This window comes from Thermobia domestica, chromosome 10 (genome assembly GCF_964235325.1).
Source record: "Thermobia domestica chromosome 10, izTheDome1.hap1.1, whole genome shotgun sequence".
NCBI classification, from domain to species: Eukaryota; Metazoa; Arthropoda; class Insecta; order Zygentoma; family Lepismatidae; genus Thermobia; species Thermobia domestica.
This window is the reverse complement of record NC_137463.1, coordinates 194295972-194315188: the sequence shown is the minus strand read 5'-3', so window position 1 is coordinate 194315188 and position 19217 is coordinate 194295972. Positions and strand designations below refer to the sequence as shown.

General features: G+C 34.5%; 1 protein-coding gene and 1 long non-coding RNA gene across 3 annotated transcripts in view; both read right to left on the bottom strand.

The window, feature by feature from the left end:
* LOC145662921 (uncharacterized) overlaps positions 1 to 19217 on the bottom strand; it is a 143457-nt gene that overhangs the window by 42908 nt on the left and 81332 nt on the right. The window lies entirely within an intron of this gene.
* On the bottom strand, positions 3055 to 17996 carry LOC145662920 (uncharacterized). Of its 2 annotated transcripts, none has more exons than XM_081728927.1 (6): positions 17562 to 17996; positions 14575 to 14749; positions 13184 to 13362; positions 11243 to 11402; positions 10031 to 10161; positions 3055 to 4090 (listed from the first exon to the last, which is right to left on the bottom strand). In XM_081728927.1, the coding sequence occupies exons 1-6, from the start codon at positions 17979 to 17981 to the stop codon at positions 4085 to 4087; spliced, it is 1071 nt and encodes a 356-aa protein (XP_081585053.1). In that variant the 5' UTR covers positions 17982 to 17996; the 3' UTR covers positions 3055 to 4084. The 2 variants fall into 2 exon arrangements, with proteins under 2 accessions (XP_081585053.1, XP_081585052.1); XM_081728926.1 differs by lacking the exon at positions 3055 to 4090 and adding an exon at positions 7931 to 8266.

Below are 19217 nucleotides of genomic sequence, written 5' to 3'. Positions count from 1 at the left end.
GGATGTTATTATTAGAGAGATTCCAGCCATTAGTGAAGTTCCAACCCTAACCCTGACGCAATCCAACACTGAAGCACTAACCAGTATGTGTTCCACACCATTGTGTTTGATTTCTTGTACATCCCATTCAACATTGCATACAAGACATAATCCTACAAGCACTGTGAAGAATTTGAATAAATGTAGAAACGATATTGCACCTTCTCCGAAATTAATTCGTTATGGTCAACTTATTAGAGCACAGAAAAATTTCAGATCTGTTGCCTGCCAAGTAGGTGTTTCATTAAGTGCTTATAGTTCTACAGGCTCCCAAGTGCAAATTTCAATTAAAACCAAGTATTCTGTTGCCTCCCAAGTCGAGTTTTCAAATAAAGAGAGTTGTTCTACAACATCCCGAGGTACAAATACCCAAGCAGATATTCCTGCTCCAGCCTGTACTAATGATTACGCAGCAGAGAACCCATTATACGAACATGATACTCTCGTTGAGCAGGCAGGATTTGAAAATGGCTACGCAGAGCAGAATCAGTCGTACGACCAAAGACAACGGATTCCTTCAAGAATCAATCAAGAAATAGAGAAACTGGAAGCTGAGTATAAAAAGTTTTTAATAAAACAGTTCAAGCGAAATCTTCGAAAACGAATCCGTAGTGCATCAGGTGGAAAGGACTTGTGGGAGGTCGCCGAAAGGGCAGAAGAGTTAGGCAATGAGCTGTATCAAGAACTGCCTTTATATGCTACCTTTGATGATAACTTTTGGATCCATTTAACATCGAACTACCTTGACAATAAGCAAAAAATACAGATGCTTCGAAAGATATACAAAGAAGCCAAATGTAAGGCTAAGCTTAAAATTCATGACTATTTGAAATCAACTAGCGTCAATCGAAAAAGTTTCAGTCTGTGGTTCCTTCATTGTCTTACCAAACTTTGTTGCTTACCTTTCTGAAAACAAATTTAGAACACGTGCTGTATGAAAAAGAAGGAGAACAACACAACTATGTTTCAAATGTTTTTTCGTTAAACGCTTGGATCAAATAATCCTTGACGAAATTAAAATGTAAAGAAAGTGCTATCGGTACGCAGTCAACTATTTTCTGCATGTCTTCTGAACCAATAAAAAAGACAAATTTATAATGGTTGTTGAAATCTAGGGAAACGAACAAAACTTCTCACCACGGTTTGTCAGCACTAAAAGCTCGAACTCGTAATTGGGTAATGAAATCAAATGAAAACTTCATGTTGTATTTGTAAAACCACAAAACATGTAAATATTTAGAAAAATACACTTTCTGTGCTGCTCAGAACCAATGATTTCTAATTTGTGTTTTTATACATAATAAATGGATGATATCAATAAAAATAAGTAACTACTCCTGAGAAGTCCCGCTCGAGAATCGGAGTAACTACACTTGGAGTAATCTCCTCCCTCAATTTTGTATCAATAAAACAAGCCACTTCTCAGGTCGAGACTGCTCCAGATTTATGAACGTTTACTCGCGTTTCGTCTGTGCCTAATAGTTAGTTGTATCAATAAAAGGAGTGATTACTCATTTCTTCCATCTGTCGGGCGGTCATTTCGTTGTGGATAACCTATGGCGCAGCATCCTAAACGCCATGGAAGGGGCAAGTAGCAACGACAGTTTCAATCAGAGTACATTTATGGATATTATAAAAGAGTTTCCAGTGGTACTTTCAAAGTCACAGTTACCAGAAAGTACACGAAGGCAATCCGAAGCTTTGAAGGCAATTACAGTGAAATGCAACGAAATATCAAATACATCCACGACTGAGACACACATCCAAAAGAGAATCTTTAATATTCGAGCGAGAATAAAACAAAAAAGTAACTTGAAAAAAAAAGAAAGAAATCAAGAAAGTAATACTGAAACCGTGGGAACGAACCTATTGGAGCTGATGGTAGACAAACACCGTGCTGGTGGGTTTTCTCGGGGTTCTCCCGTTTCCTTCCACTTTCTTCATTCCACCATTTCATTCATTTCTCATTATCACCGTCTCCTTTAGCCTAACCGGCATAACTGTGGGACGTAAAACTGAAAGATTTCATTTCATTTTCTATTGGAGCTGACGGATGTTGATTCGAATCCAGCACACTGAAAAAAAAGTTTGGTCAAATTGACCAAAAAATAGTTCCCGGGTACCAAATCGTTTGGTCAATATAGCGCCAACCAAACGCTTGGTCACCAGCACTAAATCGTTTGGTCACGATTTGTTTGGTTGCAGGAACCTATTATTTGGTTACCAGTACCAAATATGCATTTGGTAATTTTGACCAAATAATGACCAAACAAGTAGAATTTGGTTGGGAATACCAAAAATTTGGTTAAAATGAACGAAATTTGGTTCTTGGAACCAAATAATTTGGTTGCAAATACTAAACGCGTATTTAGTGAATTTGACCAAACCATTTGGTAGCAATTACCAAAGACTGTTGCTATTGGTACTAAACTGAAAATAATACGAGGGTTATCACAAAATTCATTGGAAATTTTTTCTAACGAAAATGGTAACAAAGCAAGAAATTCTTAAACATGCAAATGGAAAGTTAATACATATGTAAATATTACGTATAGATTGGATATAAATACATATTCCCATAATATCGAACAATCATTTTTACTTTTTTTTTTCTCGTGCTATATTCTGATGGAGATGTGTATGTTTACACAATTCCTTACATGTAACGTTTACGTATATGCTAACCTTCCATTTGGATATTTCAGAAGTTTTTGATGCGTGACCATTTTCGTAAGAAAAAAAAAAAAGTTGCCATGACTTTTGCGGTAACCCACATATATTGCTTCTAGTTACTAAGAACTTCTTCAAAAATAAGATTTACATATACATTTTGAAGCAACATACGAAATATGTATACGAATACATGTAAATTTAAAACTCTATGTATATGTACACAAAGTTGCAAATCAATTTTTTGAGGAAAATAGAACTATTTAATATATAAAGAATTTACACACAACATTTTTCTACAAAATCATTTTATTGTAAATAATAATACTAAAAAAACAGCAACTGAGTCATACAGGTTTCAAAATTAAACAATGATATTAACATCTGTTAAAGTACTGAAAGTAAGATTTTTAGATCAAATTCAAAACTTCAAGAAAAAACGTAAAGAACTTAAAGAAAACTTATACTGTAATTTTACTCCCAGTAAACAACATTGAAGATTTTTGAAAATAAATTAGAAACTAGTTGCTGAAAAACTTCGCATACGTATTTAAAATGTTAATACAAGAAAAAAGTTTATCTACGACTTTGGTCGGAAATACATATTTACGGAACTGGGGCCAATTTAAGATAATCAGTAGAAATGTTCGCAGGAGTGGCTACAATGAATAAAACAACCGAGAAACATCGCACACGTGTTCAGAACCTCACTATAAGTAAAGAGTTTATTTGCGATTTCGGTTGGAAAAGCCTAATTACAGAAATTAGGCCAATTTAAGGTAAGTAGAACATACATACTTTTCCGTAATTAAACGTTTCAGATCAAATTAAAACAACCCTCTCGTATCGAGGTACTCAACCGTGTGCAAAGTTCCTCGATTGTTTCATTCAATGTAGTATCCTACGATCAATTCAAATAATTACATTAATATATTGATAAATTGAGAAAACAACCAATTTTGTCACACCAGACCCTTTGTAGGTACGAAATCAAAGATATACAAAGACTGAAAAACATATAACTGAACCGGAACTCCAACCCGGAACCTCTCGCTTACCATGCAGATGCGCTACCACTGCGCCATTCAGTCCGCTCCCAGAACAGCCATACATTCTTCCACCTTGTGGAACAACATCGTTATAAAGAGTGAAAGAATGTATAGTTGTTACTGAGAGCGGACTGAGTAGCACGTCTGCATGGTAAGACGAAGATCCCGGGTTCCACTCACGGCTCAGACGCATTTTTTGACTCTTGTATGTCTTCAATTACCTTAAATTGGTTCCATCTGCATAATTAGGCGCTTCCGATCAAAGTTGCAAATAAACTCTTTTTCTTATACGGAGGTCCTGAACACACTATGCGAGGCTTGTCGGTTTATTCCTGGATTATCATGCATGTACATAAATACATCTACATTTTCATAAAGTTCTAATACATGTACACACATATATGAACAAAGTTATAAATCAACTTTTGGAGAAAAGTAGAACGAATTTAAGATATAAAGAATGTACATAAAATATTTTTCTACACAAGAATTTTATTATAATTGAGTATAGCAACTGAGCCATACAGACTTCAAAATTAAACAAAAATATTAAATTCAAAATTAAACAATGATATTAATATTTATCAACTGTTCACTGAAAATAAAATAGCATTTTAGGCCAAATATAAATCGTTTCAAAATTAAACAATGATATTAATATTTATCAACTGTTCACTGAAAATAAAAAAGCATTTTAGGCCAAATATAAATCGTTTCAAAATTACACAACGATACTAACATTTATCAACTGTTTACTGAAAATAAAATAACATTTTTAGGCCAAATATAAATCGTTTCAAAATTACACAACGATACTAACATTTATCAACTGTTTACTGAAAATAAAATAACATTTTTAGGCCAAATATAAATCGTTTCAAAATTAAACAATGATACTAACATTTATCAACTGTTTACTGAAAATAAAATAACATTTTTAGGCCAAATATAAATCTTTATAACAAAAAAAGATAAAGAAATATAGGAAAATTTAAGCTATAATTTTACTCCCAGCAAACAGCATTGAAGATCTTTCAAATAAATTATGAACTATTCTTAACTGAGCGAGAAACTAGTTTTAATTAAGCTATTGGACGATACAGATACACAGTGGAAGCTTGGGAGATACATAATTTACGACTTTTCAAGTTTTACAACTGAAATGTAGGTTTCATGAGTGCATTACCTGAAAGCTCTCCATTGCTGTTAGACGAGAATATATTCTTCAACATTCACGTTTTTTTAAACAATCATTCATTCCTACTAACTTATTACTACCATTCTTAATTTCTCGTATAACTATTTATTGTGTGACAATCCTCCTATAACTGAACAAATATGTTGTTCTGATAACAGCCCGTTCATTTAGGAACAGCAATGTAGTATTATTAGTCACAGAATAGAATTCTTTGCTTGGACAAATTCTAAATTAACTGGAAGTTTTAATATTGCTACACAATCAAGCCAAGATTGCCTTCAAGTTATCCCTTTAAAGCGCATTTCGTAAAGGAACGCAGAGCATATTGTTACCCAATGCTACAAGAAAAGTAGGACTCACCTCAACTATATTATTATGAAGAACACAGACCAGCTTTTCTGTTTGTTTTACTTCATATGCATACACGTGTTCATTGAAAGATATAGTCTCTAGCTCTTTGCATACAAAAGCTACAGTTTCTTCTCGATTAACTAAAATAGTTGTAATACTACCAAACACAGGAAAGTGACTGAGAATATCAAGAACAAGAATCATGCCTGGTTTATACATTGTTCCTTTAATTGAAACCCATCGTGGTATATAACTCATCTCGAAAGATCTGCTAGGAAGAATGTCATTTATATGTATAAAATCAGTATGTGATGATACTAGTATTTCTTCTCCCGGCCCGACTGATACTGTGGAAGACTTTAGTCCTCGTTGAGCTAACATTCTTTCTGCTTGTATTAACTGGTGTCTTAAAGCTAAAGTATATGTAAGATTCTTTCGTGACGTAGTTACATATGACGCAGATTTAAAAATGTTATGTTTTGCTTCAAATCTCATATTCCATAAGTGAACTAACGGTCCTGACTGACGCATTATCATCGGATAATGACACATAAAATGGTACTTTGGTTTCAAAGGTTCATTGAAAACTTTTAGGAACAACTCGTGATGTTCTTGAATCAAAATGTTCAACAGTATATCACACCCTATTTGAAAAGATGGAGCAGTAACTAAGTCGATTATTTTTCTTAATGTTAAATATAAATCCCAAACATTGTCGTTTGGTGGAATAAGATCTCCAACCGCAATTCCCAAATACCTAACAAAAAACAACATTTGATTAGCAGACATGTTTATGTTTCCTTTTTTCAACTTTTCCATGGTAATTACAGGTGGTCTGTTTCGTTTTTCGTTTGAACCAACGTCCAAAAACTGGATCCGAGAGTTTAATGTTTCAAGAGTAAATATTTTACAGTTTAGAATGAAGTGTCGAAGTATGTTGACAACATCATAAATACATACGCCTTCAAGAAGGTCATGCATTATATCAGCTGAAGCGTTTTTTGTGACGTGGAATGAATTGATTTCATGAAAAACACACTTTTCTTTAATCCCAGTTTCAGATTGTTTATTAACAGCTACATCTTCGTCATAGTTTTTTCTATTCCTTAAAGTTTGATTGTGTAAGTCAAACGAAACTAATAATTCATTTCTAGAGATCTTACAAAACCTACAGGGATGCAAAGAGGAAAAACTTTCTACAAAACCTAAAATACTATGCAGCCCCAAATTGTCGCCACAAATTATACCAATGCAAAAATATATAGTTTCAAAGCCGTTTTCTGTGTTTACTGATATGCCTTCATTTTCAAGAAATTTTATTTCTTCCAATAAAATGTTAAATGTCGCTTTGTTTCCAAACATAATTCTGTCTGACGAATGAAACAAAAGCACTAATATTATGTTGTCTAGTAAAGAACGAAATTCCGGAGGAAGACATGGTATACTTACATATACCGCCCCAAGTTTGTGAATACCAGCATGGGAGCCTAATGCATTTCCTGTTTCAAAATCGTCAAAATAAAGGAAGACCGGAAATACATTTTTCTTACCAAGGAAGTTTACCTTTTCCCTCCAAAGTAAACACTGTGTAAAATTTGAAATAATGTCACATGACGATAATTTATCTAGGTAGTCACGCGTTTTCATCAATACTCCGGGCATGGAAAACATTCGCTCAAGAACTTTACTGAAAGGAATGAAATGTCCGACAGAGACAGTTGGAGTTAAAACAAGTTTTCCAGATACCATTTTGTTTTCTAACCGTGTGCCAATTACATACTCAATTGGTTTTATTAAATATCCATTATTTTCTAAATACTTTCTTCGCAAATAATCAGTTTCTAAACCTTCAAAAGGATTTTCTAGACATTCAAATTTTCTTTCAATGGATCTCGCTTTTGAAGGTTCAAGTGTCTTGATAGCTTCCAAGACATCATTTTTCAGTGAAGATAATAATGGACCATAAAAGTTGGAGACCATTTCCACGTTGTGCTGAATTTGGGAACGTGTCAAATTTCCCGTAGCATACAATTGTGAAACAAATGTAGCACTTTCTAACTTTACATTTGAAGCAAATAGATCATCGTTAACCGTTTCATTATTCTCTATTTTTGGGGTTACAAGTGGTTCTTCTGAACACAATATTGAAGGAACATCATCATCGGTTATAGCATCACAAGATCTGCCTGCAACATCCGTTGAGTGTACGTTGTTGGCAACTACGGAATAAGGAGCTGCTTTACATACAGCTACGTTAAATAACTTTCGTCTGCAATATAGATTTTTGTGTTTCTTCCGAAAATGATCTCTAAGTGATTTGGCCCCTTGAAATTCGCGAAAACAACCTTCATCAATACATCTAAAGACTCCATTGGAGGATATTCTGTGTTTGAACTTTAAATGAAGGATAAGTGATGCTACTAGCATAAAATTTGATTTGCAAACTGAACAAACAGGCATTGTTACAAACAACAACATATAATTCATTCAATTACATACGTACTGAAATAAACATGGTACATTTGTTTAGAAAAACGTGATTCAAGAGAGCATAAAATAGCAGTAATTGTATCTGTTTTGACCACTATTGTTTACAGATACCGGTATTTCACATCAGTTTGTTTTAAAGACCAATCATGTCCAACAATAGTGTATTTACACTCATGATCTGTTTATCGTGAGGAGTACTTATGTCATATACCGCTTTTTGCAAAAGAAGCCAAAGATGTTCCCCTTCCTTAGGGTATTCTGCGTTAAACACAAAAAAAGTTTTAAAACATATGTCCACACCCTTGAGCACGTTGTCTAGCAGATAAAGGGTGTTGTCTATTATCACGTACGTTCCTTGAATGTCTTTTAAAGAAGAGCCCACAACAATTACTGAGGGTTGGCGTGTTAAACCCAACATCGATAACTTCTTGTCTCTCGTTTCCATGAAGGGTTGAACATCACCCATTACCTGTTGGAATTAGAGAGAGGTTAACTGATCATGTTACATACTTAAATAATTTTTCTTACATATAAGAACAAAGACATTTTAATTTTTCTTACATATAAGAACAAAGACATTTCTGCTTCCTCAATAGTCTGAAGCATTATTTATTGTACATTTACAATGACATATGCATTTTGCGCCTATAAATATATGTTATTTTGAAGCTAAAACATTGGTAAGTAATACTAATACTGCAAAGTTTTAAAAGCTCTTAAATGCTTTAAAAGCTGCAAAGGTTTTCAAAAGCTATTTATATCTGACTGCAAAAACGATACGTTCAAACAAGGACAGAAGCTACTAAATTACGAAAACTCGACAACTTGTCCTCAAATAGACTTAAGAACTTCCTCACTAGCATTTACCAACAGAGAATATAGAATAGATCACATTTATGCTCAGTAAGTGATTTTGGTTATTAAAATGAAATGAAAGTTTGTAGTTTTATGCCCCACAGTTATGCCGGCTACGCTTAAGGAGACTGTGATGAGAAATGAATGAAATGGTGTAATGAAGAAAGTGGGAGAAAACTGGAGAACCTCGAGGAAACCCACGCACACGGTGTTAGTTCACCACAAAGTTCACTTGGTTGGAGCAAGGTTTGAACCCGGGACCTCATGCACCAGAGATGAACGGTCTATCACTGAGCCACCGCGGCCACTGTTTGGTTATTATTAAATAAATGTATCAAGTTCGTATTTGTTCACATGTAATGAAACGTCGTAGCTCAGCTTCACACTCCGAAAACAGGGTTCTTGGCGTAACCTTAATTTTCTTTCCAACGTGTGTCTTTGAAGAGTGTGTGTGTGGGAAGGGGGGGAGAATTATTGGCGAGAACATTTTCATACCACTTTGAAAGGCACAAATTACTTTAGTTTACGCTACAGTCCTCCGAACTTAATGATCGGAGATAGGGGAAGAAGACCAACTCTATTAATAAACAAGTTGTTGAACCTTCGCTGTGTGATCTCCAAGCATACCCCAAAATCCCAGTCGGACTACGAACTGTGTTACGTATTCTAGAAAACTGAACCTTTCGTCCACGCCCGATACAATTGGATAATTATGGATAGCCAGCAATGGATAATAATCTACTTCTCTCTCTCGGGGGCGCGGTGTCTCAGTGGTAGAGCGTTCACTTCCGGTGGTTGGGGTCCTTGGTTTGATCCCAGCTCACGCCGTGTAGACTTTGTGGTGCACAAATATCGTGCTCGTGGGTTTTCTTGAGGTTCTCCCCTTTCCTCCCACTTTTTTCATTCCACCATTTCATTCATTTCTCATCATCACCGTCTCCTTTAGCCTAACCAGCATAACCGCGGGACGTAAAACTTAAACATTTCACTTCATTTCTTTCTTCCTCTCTCGTCCTCACGTTATTTGAAATTAACAATAAACTAAGTTATGTTTCTGTATGAAATATAATGCCAATCAGATGTTTATAAAGAGTTTGAAATGAAATGTGAGAGTTTATCTCAATAGTTTTTAAATTTTGCACTCCAGGCATGGGCCTAGTTGGCTAATAGCAAGTGCGACCCCGCTTCTGCCCCTCTTAAGATTTTCATTGCCTCTCTCCACCGAAATATTGATTTAACAGATCTAATTCTCATATTATTCATGCCCATGCCAGATCCATAAAAAGACGTAACTTTATTTTCTTAACAAAACATACGTAGTTGACACCTGATCTGGCTGACCATGATCAATCAATAGAATAAAATATACTTTACTTACATTAACATGACAGAAGAAACTATCCTGAGACTCTTTCACAGTTGGCTTCCAAATTTTCTTCGATGTTTTTATATGTGATGTTGACCTACACAGGGTACCAAGCAATAAAAGTAGTACACTGGATCTGGTATCTAAAAATAAAAATGAAAACTATACAATAGAATATAAAATAAAAAATATTTTTACCGAAATTGTTTTTTATACGCGGACTCCTGCATTATTATATCTTCCATATAAAATCTTAAAAATTATATACTATTTCGATTAAAATGCCTACCGGACGTTTGACAGTAGTTTGCAGTGGCAAATGCCCCACCCATTACAGCTCTGTGAATCAATTCCATTATTTTCTATATTAATTTTAATGCTTAATGGTTTGAAACAAATCTGCAATGTTTGTGATGGATAAGAAAGAACTACATGAATGAAAGTCATTTTGTTTTTAGTAGTGAACTATTTTGCAGTGTTATAAAAATTATATCTTTAATCATTAGTAACTCAATATGAGTGAGTTTTGTTTTACAGTTGAAACTATGGTAGACTTAAAAACTATGCCAATTTAATAACAAAACCGCAAGTAGTAGACACATAACTTTCGGTTCCAATACAGGGAGAGAGAGATAATCTGTTCTTCGTGCGCTGAGTCTATAAGAAAAACAGATTTCTGCTATCCGTTATAATTATTAGGAATCAAAATTGAAACTACAATAACTACTAGTTTTTACTTCTCCCGGTTTCAGTAGAAAAAAAAAATTCGGATGCTGTATGGATGCCACTATTTTACCGGAAGTAGTAGTATAGCTTTACTATTTTCGGTTTTTGTACAGAAACACCGGTTAATGTGTTTACTTTACTTGAGACGCTAAATCGAATCAGGGAAACAGTTTCTATCAATAACCATGTTTGATTTATAACGATCAATGTTGAAACCCTAAACGACTGATTCATACCACTTCCGGTTTGAATAGAGGCTTATCTGGAGAAATGAGATCTACTCTTTGAATCAATGCTGAACAACTGAGTATATATTGTACGTATAGTGTCTACTACTTACAACCAATGTATAATTATTAATATGATCATTACAACATACTTGTTGCAATAAAACTGGATTCAGATAGAAAAATCTACTTCATTCATACAAGTAATTACAATTTCAAGTTAATGAAACAGAAACAAAGGAAGAATTAAAGAACACAAAAATAATATTACCTTCTGTAACACTTTCTGTGTCTAACAGACTTAAAAGTTCGACTGCTGGAGCGTCATGTAGCCGTTTCTTCATTAGTTTTTCCAATTTTTTACTGACAGAATCCCATTTCACGAACAAGGATGTATGATCAGGATATAAGTCTTTGAAATCTTGATCAATCTGGAAATGGAATTCCATTGTATTAAAACATTTACATTAATAACATTATTTCATTAATTTTTAAGAATCACAACTTCCTTTACGTGCATAAATGAAATTTCTTAACTGTAACAATTTCAATACAAACTACTAGTTACAGCGTGTACTTTTATGGACTTGGACTTGGGTTCAAATTCAACCTGCTTTCCTCTGGTGTTGTCCAACATCTTCAGGAAATTGACTTACTGGTAGCTTAAATAAGTAGACCACAAAAGCCAGAAACGTAGTGCAAGAAGATGTTACATTGACGATAATTGCCAGTTAGACCCATATTGAGGTTGTGGCATCACGGGCTTTCGTCGTGTTATAATGATTTTTTGTTATATAGGTTAATGTAAACAAAGGTCTATTTACTCGGATAGATTAGGCAAGGATGGGGAAAGTATTGATCTGGACTTAATATTACAGGTACCATCCCGGTATTTGCTGGAATGACTGAGGAAAAATCCACGGAAATTTCAGTCACGATGACCGGATTTGAGCCCGGAAGCTTCCGAATGTAAAGCCAAGGTTCTACTTTCTGAAATAAGGTCGCTAGGGTTTCATATTAATTTGTCAAAGGACAAAGTGAAGAAAATTCTACAATATTGTTAGCGTTTATCAGACAATAAAACCACTATTTGCTATCTACTGAGTAAAAGAAAAAGACTTATTGAATCGAAAAGTACTTCATGCATTTAAAAAAATCACCGTCAAAGTTTCTATTGCTGTACGTATATGCTTGGTTGGTACGCAATCACAAGAAAGATTGTTTATCAGTCATGTAAGTATTGTTCTTCTGAGATCTCGCTTTCATAAGCAAGTGACATCGTGTTGTAAGAACTCAGTTCTCAATTGTTATCTTACTGAATATGATACGTTCCTTTCCATTGCAAGGTAAAGTCAGTGCACGTGTTCGTAATGTATGGCCACGTAATCATATGCGTCTTAAAAATGGAAACAATAATTTTAGGTTTAGAGTATTTGTTTTCAGACTTGCGATTGAGCTTTTCATCTAGTTGTTCAAAGGAAGATCGAGTTGCTAATAAACTGAACTTAATCCTTTCCCACTTTGTGTTACATGCATGTGGATGAATATGTTATAAAGAACCAGCAAAAAAGATTATTAGACATGTTTTAGTTCTTTTAATATGCAATCTAAATACAATGCAAAATGTTCACTTTTTGAAAAGGAAACTGCAAAAACTTTCCAGATTCATTGATTGCCTCTATCCTCTTTCATCACCTGAGCTAAACAGGAAGGAATCTATAGTTTGTAGTTGAATCTGAATTACTTTTATAAAATTATACACCTACCGGGCATCGAACCGATAACCACCAACCTACAGGCAGTTCAGACCTGCTTCAAGATATCTCAACATTCATGAACAGATATTACATAAGAGGACAAGGAAGTAATTCATGTCCACCATTTATATATATTTTTATTATGGTTTTATGACAACTAAGGTCTATTAGCTCACACATACAAATACCTACACTAGTATATGTCATTTCAATATTCAGTATGACTATCCTGAAGGCTTTTACTATTTTCTTGTCAAACGCGACACAATTTTAAAGAAAACTTCTGTTCTAAAAAGTACGTTATGAAAAAATCAACTTCTGGACGTGAGCAAAAGATTTTGTATGAGTGTTCTCAGCCCCAAAGAATAATTCAATGCTTATAAATTATGGCCTATTCAGTAACAACACAGTCCTTAGTAGTAAAACAGAATGCAGGTTAATTAAATGAATCTTACCAATGTATATCCCAAAGGCTGCTTCAATGCTGGCCAAGTTGAAATTATTTCATGAACAGTTTTGCCCTCTTGCTTGCATCGAACTTTCAACGTTTTCTTCCAGTGATCAAGTACTTCCTGCCAGGGCTCGACACTATGCTTTAGCCACGCTAAGCTGTTTTCAATATCTATGCCACATTCTGAAAGAGAAGAATAAACTTACCAAACAGATCTGCATTACATTAAAAACTCAATAAATAAATTCCTATATTTTTTCAAATATCAGTTAAAATGATTCTATATTTTCATAAGTCTTCTGTACAAGTATTTATATCCATATGTAATATATAATAAAGAAAGAAATATATTTACAAAAAAAAAATGTCCTGGAACTGTTCCTGTGAAGCAGAACTTGAAATTTGCCTTCATATGGTAATCTATATTTCCGGCACAAATATCGAATGCCTTTCATCAGAATGATTTAATTCTTCAAACATGTAGAACTGATGTAAATTACATGTTCTAGCTTAGTACTTCAATGGTATAACGTAATAGTGGTACTATATAAATATAATGACTATCTACGACGAAGAAAGTCGCAAAAATATTTAGTAATAAATGCTACTTATGATTTCTTATCAACAAAGTAACTCTTGTAATGAAGGATTTGAAGATTAAGCATACAAAATTTGGACTTGTTCAGTCTTGTAAATAGAAACACATAGAAACTAAGTATCGATTAATTTAGTGCACTATTTAATCCTTAATAGATTAGTTGGTTGCTTAACTGAAGAGTAGGTGAAAAATTTCTCGACTGTAGTTTCATGTTGTAAACAGTAACAATATCTACACAGTCCCATTATTACCTTATACTATTGAAATACTCAGCTTGAACGCATATACACTTTACGTTTTGAGCCATCCTGATGAAAGGCACACGATATTTTTGCCAGAAATACATATGAACATTGAAGAACCACGTTTTAATCTTACAGGAACACTTTCAGGTTAGTATCGACTTATATTAATGTGTTCCATACGTTCAATTAGCAGGAAAAAAAAACTAAACCATTTTTTAAAACATGGTTCTTGCAAACCCTGGCACAAAATAGGTAAATCATTGGCAGTTTTTAAAGTATGATCGGGGCCTCGGTGGTTCAGTGGTAGAGGGTTGACCTCTGACGTGTGAGATACTTTGTTTGATTCCAAATCGCGCTAAGTGACACCGTGTGTGTGGATTTGTCGGAGTTCTCCCGTTCCTTCCCCCTTTATTCATTTCTTATCATCATTATCATTATCTTCTTTAGTCTACCTGGCATAACTGGGACGTAAAACTGAAAGATTTCCTTTCATTTTTAAAAGTATGATCAGAGATGAATAAATCATTTACTAGATTACATTTTAAACATTACCATCTAGTGTAGAAGTTCCAGTGTCACGCTTTTCTCTTGACGGACCAGCACGTGACTTTGCAACAACGCCAAACTTTCTTAACGACTTGCGTGTATTTCTATATTTGTCAACGAGTTTTCCTTTTGAAATCTTCTGATTTGGACCTTGTGACTTCGGTGGAATATAATACACTTCCTAAAAAAGACATTGTTACTGTAAGATTTAGAATTATAAACGTAATAAATGAAATTATGTATAAAAAAAACATTTCAGACAATTACAGAATAATTTATCATATTTATACTCTTCTATGTGATGTTCTACTTTTAGTATAGCATACGTTTTCTACAAACAAACCCTCAATTCTGCATGGGGTATTCTCGCATATATATATATATTGGGGGAGTGGTGTGGAATAGATAAACTATTTTTCTCTCATTGTCACATAGACTGGTAATATTACAAAGCACAACTTACGATTTCCAGCATAAAATTTACTTTATAAAGTCAGCTTATTTCCTTCCCCACCTTATTTGCTTCAATAGTTCTCCAAGTTCTCGTCAAACCCATTCTCCCACGTTAAAAGGTCGAAGTTATGCTATTCAAATGTCCAGCAGTAACATAGATTGAAAGTTATGTGAATAAAGTGTCTATATAATAACTGAAACGTTAGTTATATGCATACCTGACATTCCGTTGGAAACAGCTCAGTTATCTGTAATGCCAAATGTTGAAATATTTCATTGCAAAGAGTTTCATTCATTTCCATAAAATGATCAATTAATATTGTAACTAACTGCTTCCTAGTAATAGCAGACAATTTGTTGTTTTGAAGGTATTCATTGCAAACTTTCCTGCCTGTTAAACTCTGTTTTAGAAAAGTCTCAAGATTCTGAGAAAAAAAACAAACAGCATTACATGTACGATTACGTCATTCAAGATCATTTAATCGAAATCACTGAAATAGAATTTCAATTTTGCATTTCTGTATAAATTAATTGCTGATTAACTTCTGTTGAAGGATAACCATATTTAATAATAAATAACTATATAAATAAATAAATGAATAATAATTATGAATAGAAATCAAACTGATAATTTCTGCTTTTCACGTATTCTTTCCACAAGTTATTAGTGATTGATATTCAAAGAAACACAATTTTGCTTAAAATATACAATGTCCCTCAATACATTTAAGTCTGTTTGTTCTATAAACTAAGGACATTAACTTACGAGGAGTTTACAGCAGCATTGCTGTTTTCACTTCAAACATGATTACTATGTTCACAAGGTCACGTATTTTTGCTTCGGACAAGTTCTGAACTGTGGTTTGCGTGTAGCGAGATCAATTTCCGGTGGGGATGTCTTGAACGCACTACAGCCGTTCGGAACCCAGAGGTTCGATAGAAAGAATTATTCTTCTAGTTAGTTCCCATGGCATAAGCGTAGGAAGTATTTGTATTCGTGCAACATATGCGAAGAAAACATACGGACCCTGCACATATCTTATAAACATTATGCTGTCACTAAGCAGAAGTGTTCGACTTTACAAACACATACATCTAATATATATAGCAACTTCACACTTTTTACAATTCCATGAGCAATTGAAGGCTTTATTTTTACTTTTTTAGGAAAAGTGTCATGGTGATATGCGTGGCCTTTCGGAACGTTTAAATGTATTCCTTAATGTGATAAGCGCAAATAATCACTACTACATACACATCACTGCACGAAATTATCATATTCCTAAACTAGAGCTCATGCGGCTAAATCCGAGATGTATACATTTTCCCTTGGTTTGGGATTTAATATTTTATCACTAAAATTATAGTTTTACAATTTTCAAATAATTCCATAGTATTTAATAATTATACCCTATATTCATGTCATGGGAGGCAAATAAGCCCTGTGCAGCTCTAAAATTGCAATATTGTTATAATGACGCTTATGAAATGACACCATTACTATATACGCGAATCTTTCGGTTTATTGTTTGACAAATACTAAAGTGTATAGACCTGGCGTGACAAGAAACGAAAGTTGGTATTTTAGTATGATCTATTTTTACTAACTCCAAGAAAATATACATTTTATAGATAAACGCATTTTTTTTTTTTAAGAAAATCGAGAAGATTTTTTCATTCAAATCTTTTTCGTCAAAAGTACTTGTCAAATGTTTCCCGACCATATATCAACAGTTGATTTAGCTTCATAGGCTAAAGGAGACGGAATAAATACAAACGAATTACGATTAGGAACTTAAGAGCAGAGATGCTGTTTACCTAGATCAAATTTTATACGAAATCGAATCCGGGTATTTTCACTTGTAGTTAATAAATACTGAGGTAGTACCTTTAAGGTTTGCACCTTTTCCTCCTGTTCCTTTACAATTTTAAAGATCCTGCATATTGTGGTGTCATTTCGCTTAAATTGAAATAACCAAAAATATAACTGAATACCAATCTCCTCGCCCTCCCAGCTACTCTAGTGGATAACGGGTGTATCATTGATGTATGTGGTCCGGATTCAATTCCCGGTGTGAGCACAAAAACATTTGCGAACGTTCACTTTCATTAATCATCTGTTTACTTTAGTCTAAACGGCATAACCGTGGGACGTTACAAAAACTCTTTCAATGCATCTGATGCTTTCCTCGTATCGTGATGCAAATAAATTTTCTCGGGGTATCAGCCAGGTGATGTGTTTGTTGTGCAAAGTCTCGAGAACAGACATTGTTCTCATGATACTGACCCTGATGATGAGAACAACGTCTGTTCTCGAAACTTTGGACAACGAGCACAACACGTCATTGATATCCCGAGAAAAGTTACTTGCACCAACAAAGATGGAATAAATAACACGCAGGCTGTCACCAGATTGAAAAGTGAACGCAAAAATCTTTTACATTTCGACTGATAATGAATCACATTTGCACAGTTCATATGTGCAGCATAAGTATCACTGTATCAATTGATATTCAAGTGACTAAAGACAGAACACTTACAAAATCTGTCAGCTTGAAGAGCTTCGGACTCCGAGACTCTGTAGAGAAATTTGTTTCTCGTTTCAGCATCGTATCAGTTCCTCTTTTAGTTGGTGCTGGCATGGAACAACTGCTTTCTGTAGTTTCAGATCGAACTGACACTGAGTCATCTGGCGTTGACACTGATGGTGAAGCAAATGAGAGAGAACCGTCATCTAGCACATCATAAATTTCAACTGTGTTTGTTTCTACAAATTCCTTAAATTTTGCTAAGAACTTTGCACGTATCCCTATTTTGGGAATTAACTGAGTAATTAGTTCATCAGTTAATGAATTAAATGCTGCTTCGTCGATTTCCTGTTCTGAAATGTAGATTGAAAGTTTATAATTAACCAGATATTTACTGAATATCAAAAAAGAATTATACAATGGTGAAAGCATTTAAGTTTTATTACACTACCAAGCAAAATTTGGTATGTTACGCGATCATATGCCACACAAAGAGTATAGGAAGTTGCTCACCCCAGTTTTTTTTTTCTTGGGCTTTACAGAAATGGGTGTATTTGGGCAAAGCTAAAGAGAAAAATGTTCATGGTAACTTCATACTTCAGCTTCATACTGTAAAAGTTACAATGGTATAGAAGCAACAACAAGAATTTAAGAGCATTTTTAACTCATGCAAATAATTTTGTAATTTGGTGCATAACGAGTACCTATGGATAACAATAAGTCTAATGCTAACCGATTGTTTTCAACGACTTATGTACTTCTAACAAACAATGAAAGGTTCTATGCAGAAATCATAGCCTGTCTCCTCTCTCTCTCTCTCTCTCTCACTCCTCTTTGCAATTTCTGACATTGGTCGTTTTGCTCCAAACCACAGAATTATCTTTTGGAGATAATACACTATTCTCTGAATGCTTTGAAGAATGTAATATTTTCCGAATACCTAATAGAAGTTACCTAATAAGAAGTATACACTCGAATATATATAGGGAGGGGATAGTGGTTCATGTTACGGAAGCACAATTTTGTAAAATTTACAGAAGAAATATGACATAGTGTACACAAGCTGAATTTTACGTTTACAAGTGGAGCGTTACTAGTGTCAAAGTATGACAAGTGCTATTGAAACTCGTATCATTGCAATATCCCACTTCTTTTCATATCTTTACTTACGCGTATACCCACCATCACTGACGTGCCCGCTCCCTGCGATGCCGCTTCGGCCCACAAAATTTGCTTTGCCCTGACTGTTAGATAGCATTCGCGCTTTTTAGTGCCCACCTAAATGAAAAAAAAATGAAATGAAATCTTTAAGTTTTACGTCCCACGGTTATGCCGGTGAGGCTAAAGGAGACGGTGATGATGAGAGATGAGTGAAATGGTGGAATGAAGAAAGTGGGAGGAAACGGGAGAACCCCGAGAAAACCCACGAGCACGGTGTTTGTCCACCACAAAGTTCACTTGGCGGGGGCTGGGATCGAACCCGGGACCCCAAGCACCAGAGGTGAACGCTCTACCACTGAGCCACCGCGCCCCCCTAGTGCCCACCTAGCACAGGTTACTTTTATGCACTGTATATTTATGACAATCAGAAAGATTTATTTATACGCAAATCGTAAAAGAACTGTGACTTTTTCACAATTACTTCTGGTGGGGCCATCGATACTTACC

Excerpts from the sequence above, each read along its gene's own strand:
- LOC145662920 (XM_081728926.1), bottom strand. The coding sequence starts at position 17,981 with ATGCTTTCACCATTGTATAATTCTTTTTTGATATTCAGTAAATATCTG. Across the intron at positions 11,403-13,183 it reads AGCCTTTGGGATATACATTG|ATTGATCAAGATTTCAAAGA; the intron begins GTAAGATTCATT and ends TTCCATTTCCAG. Across the intron at positions 8,267-10,030 it reads GTTTCTTCTGTCATGTTAAT|GTAATGGGTGATGTTCAACC; the intron begins GTAAGTAAAGTA and ends TAATTCCAACAG.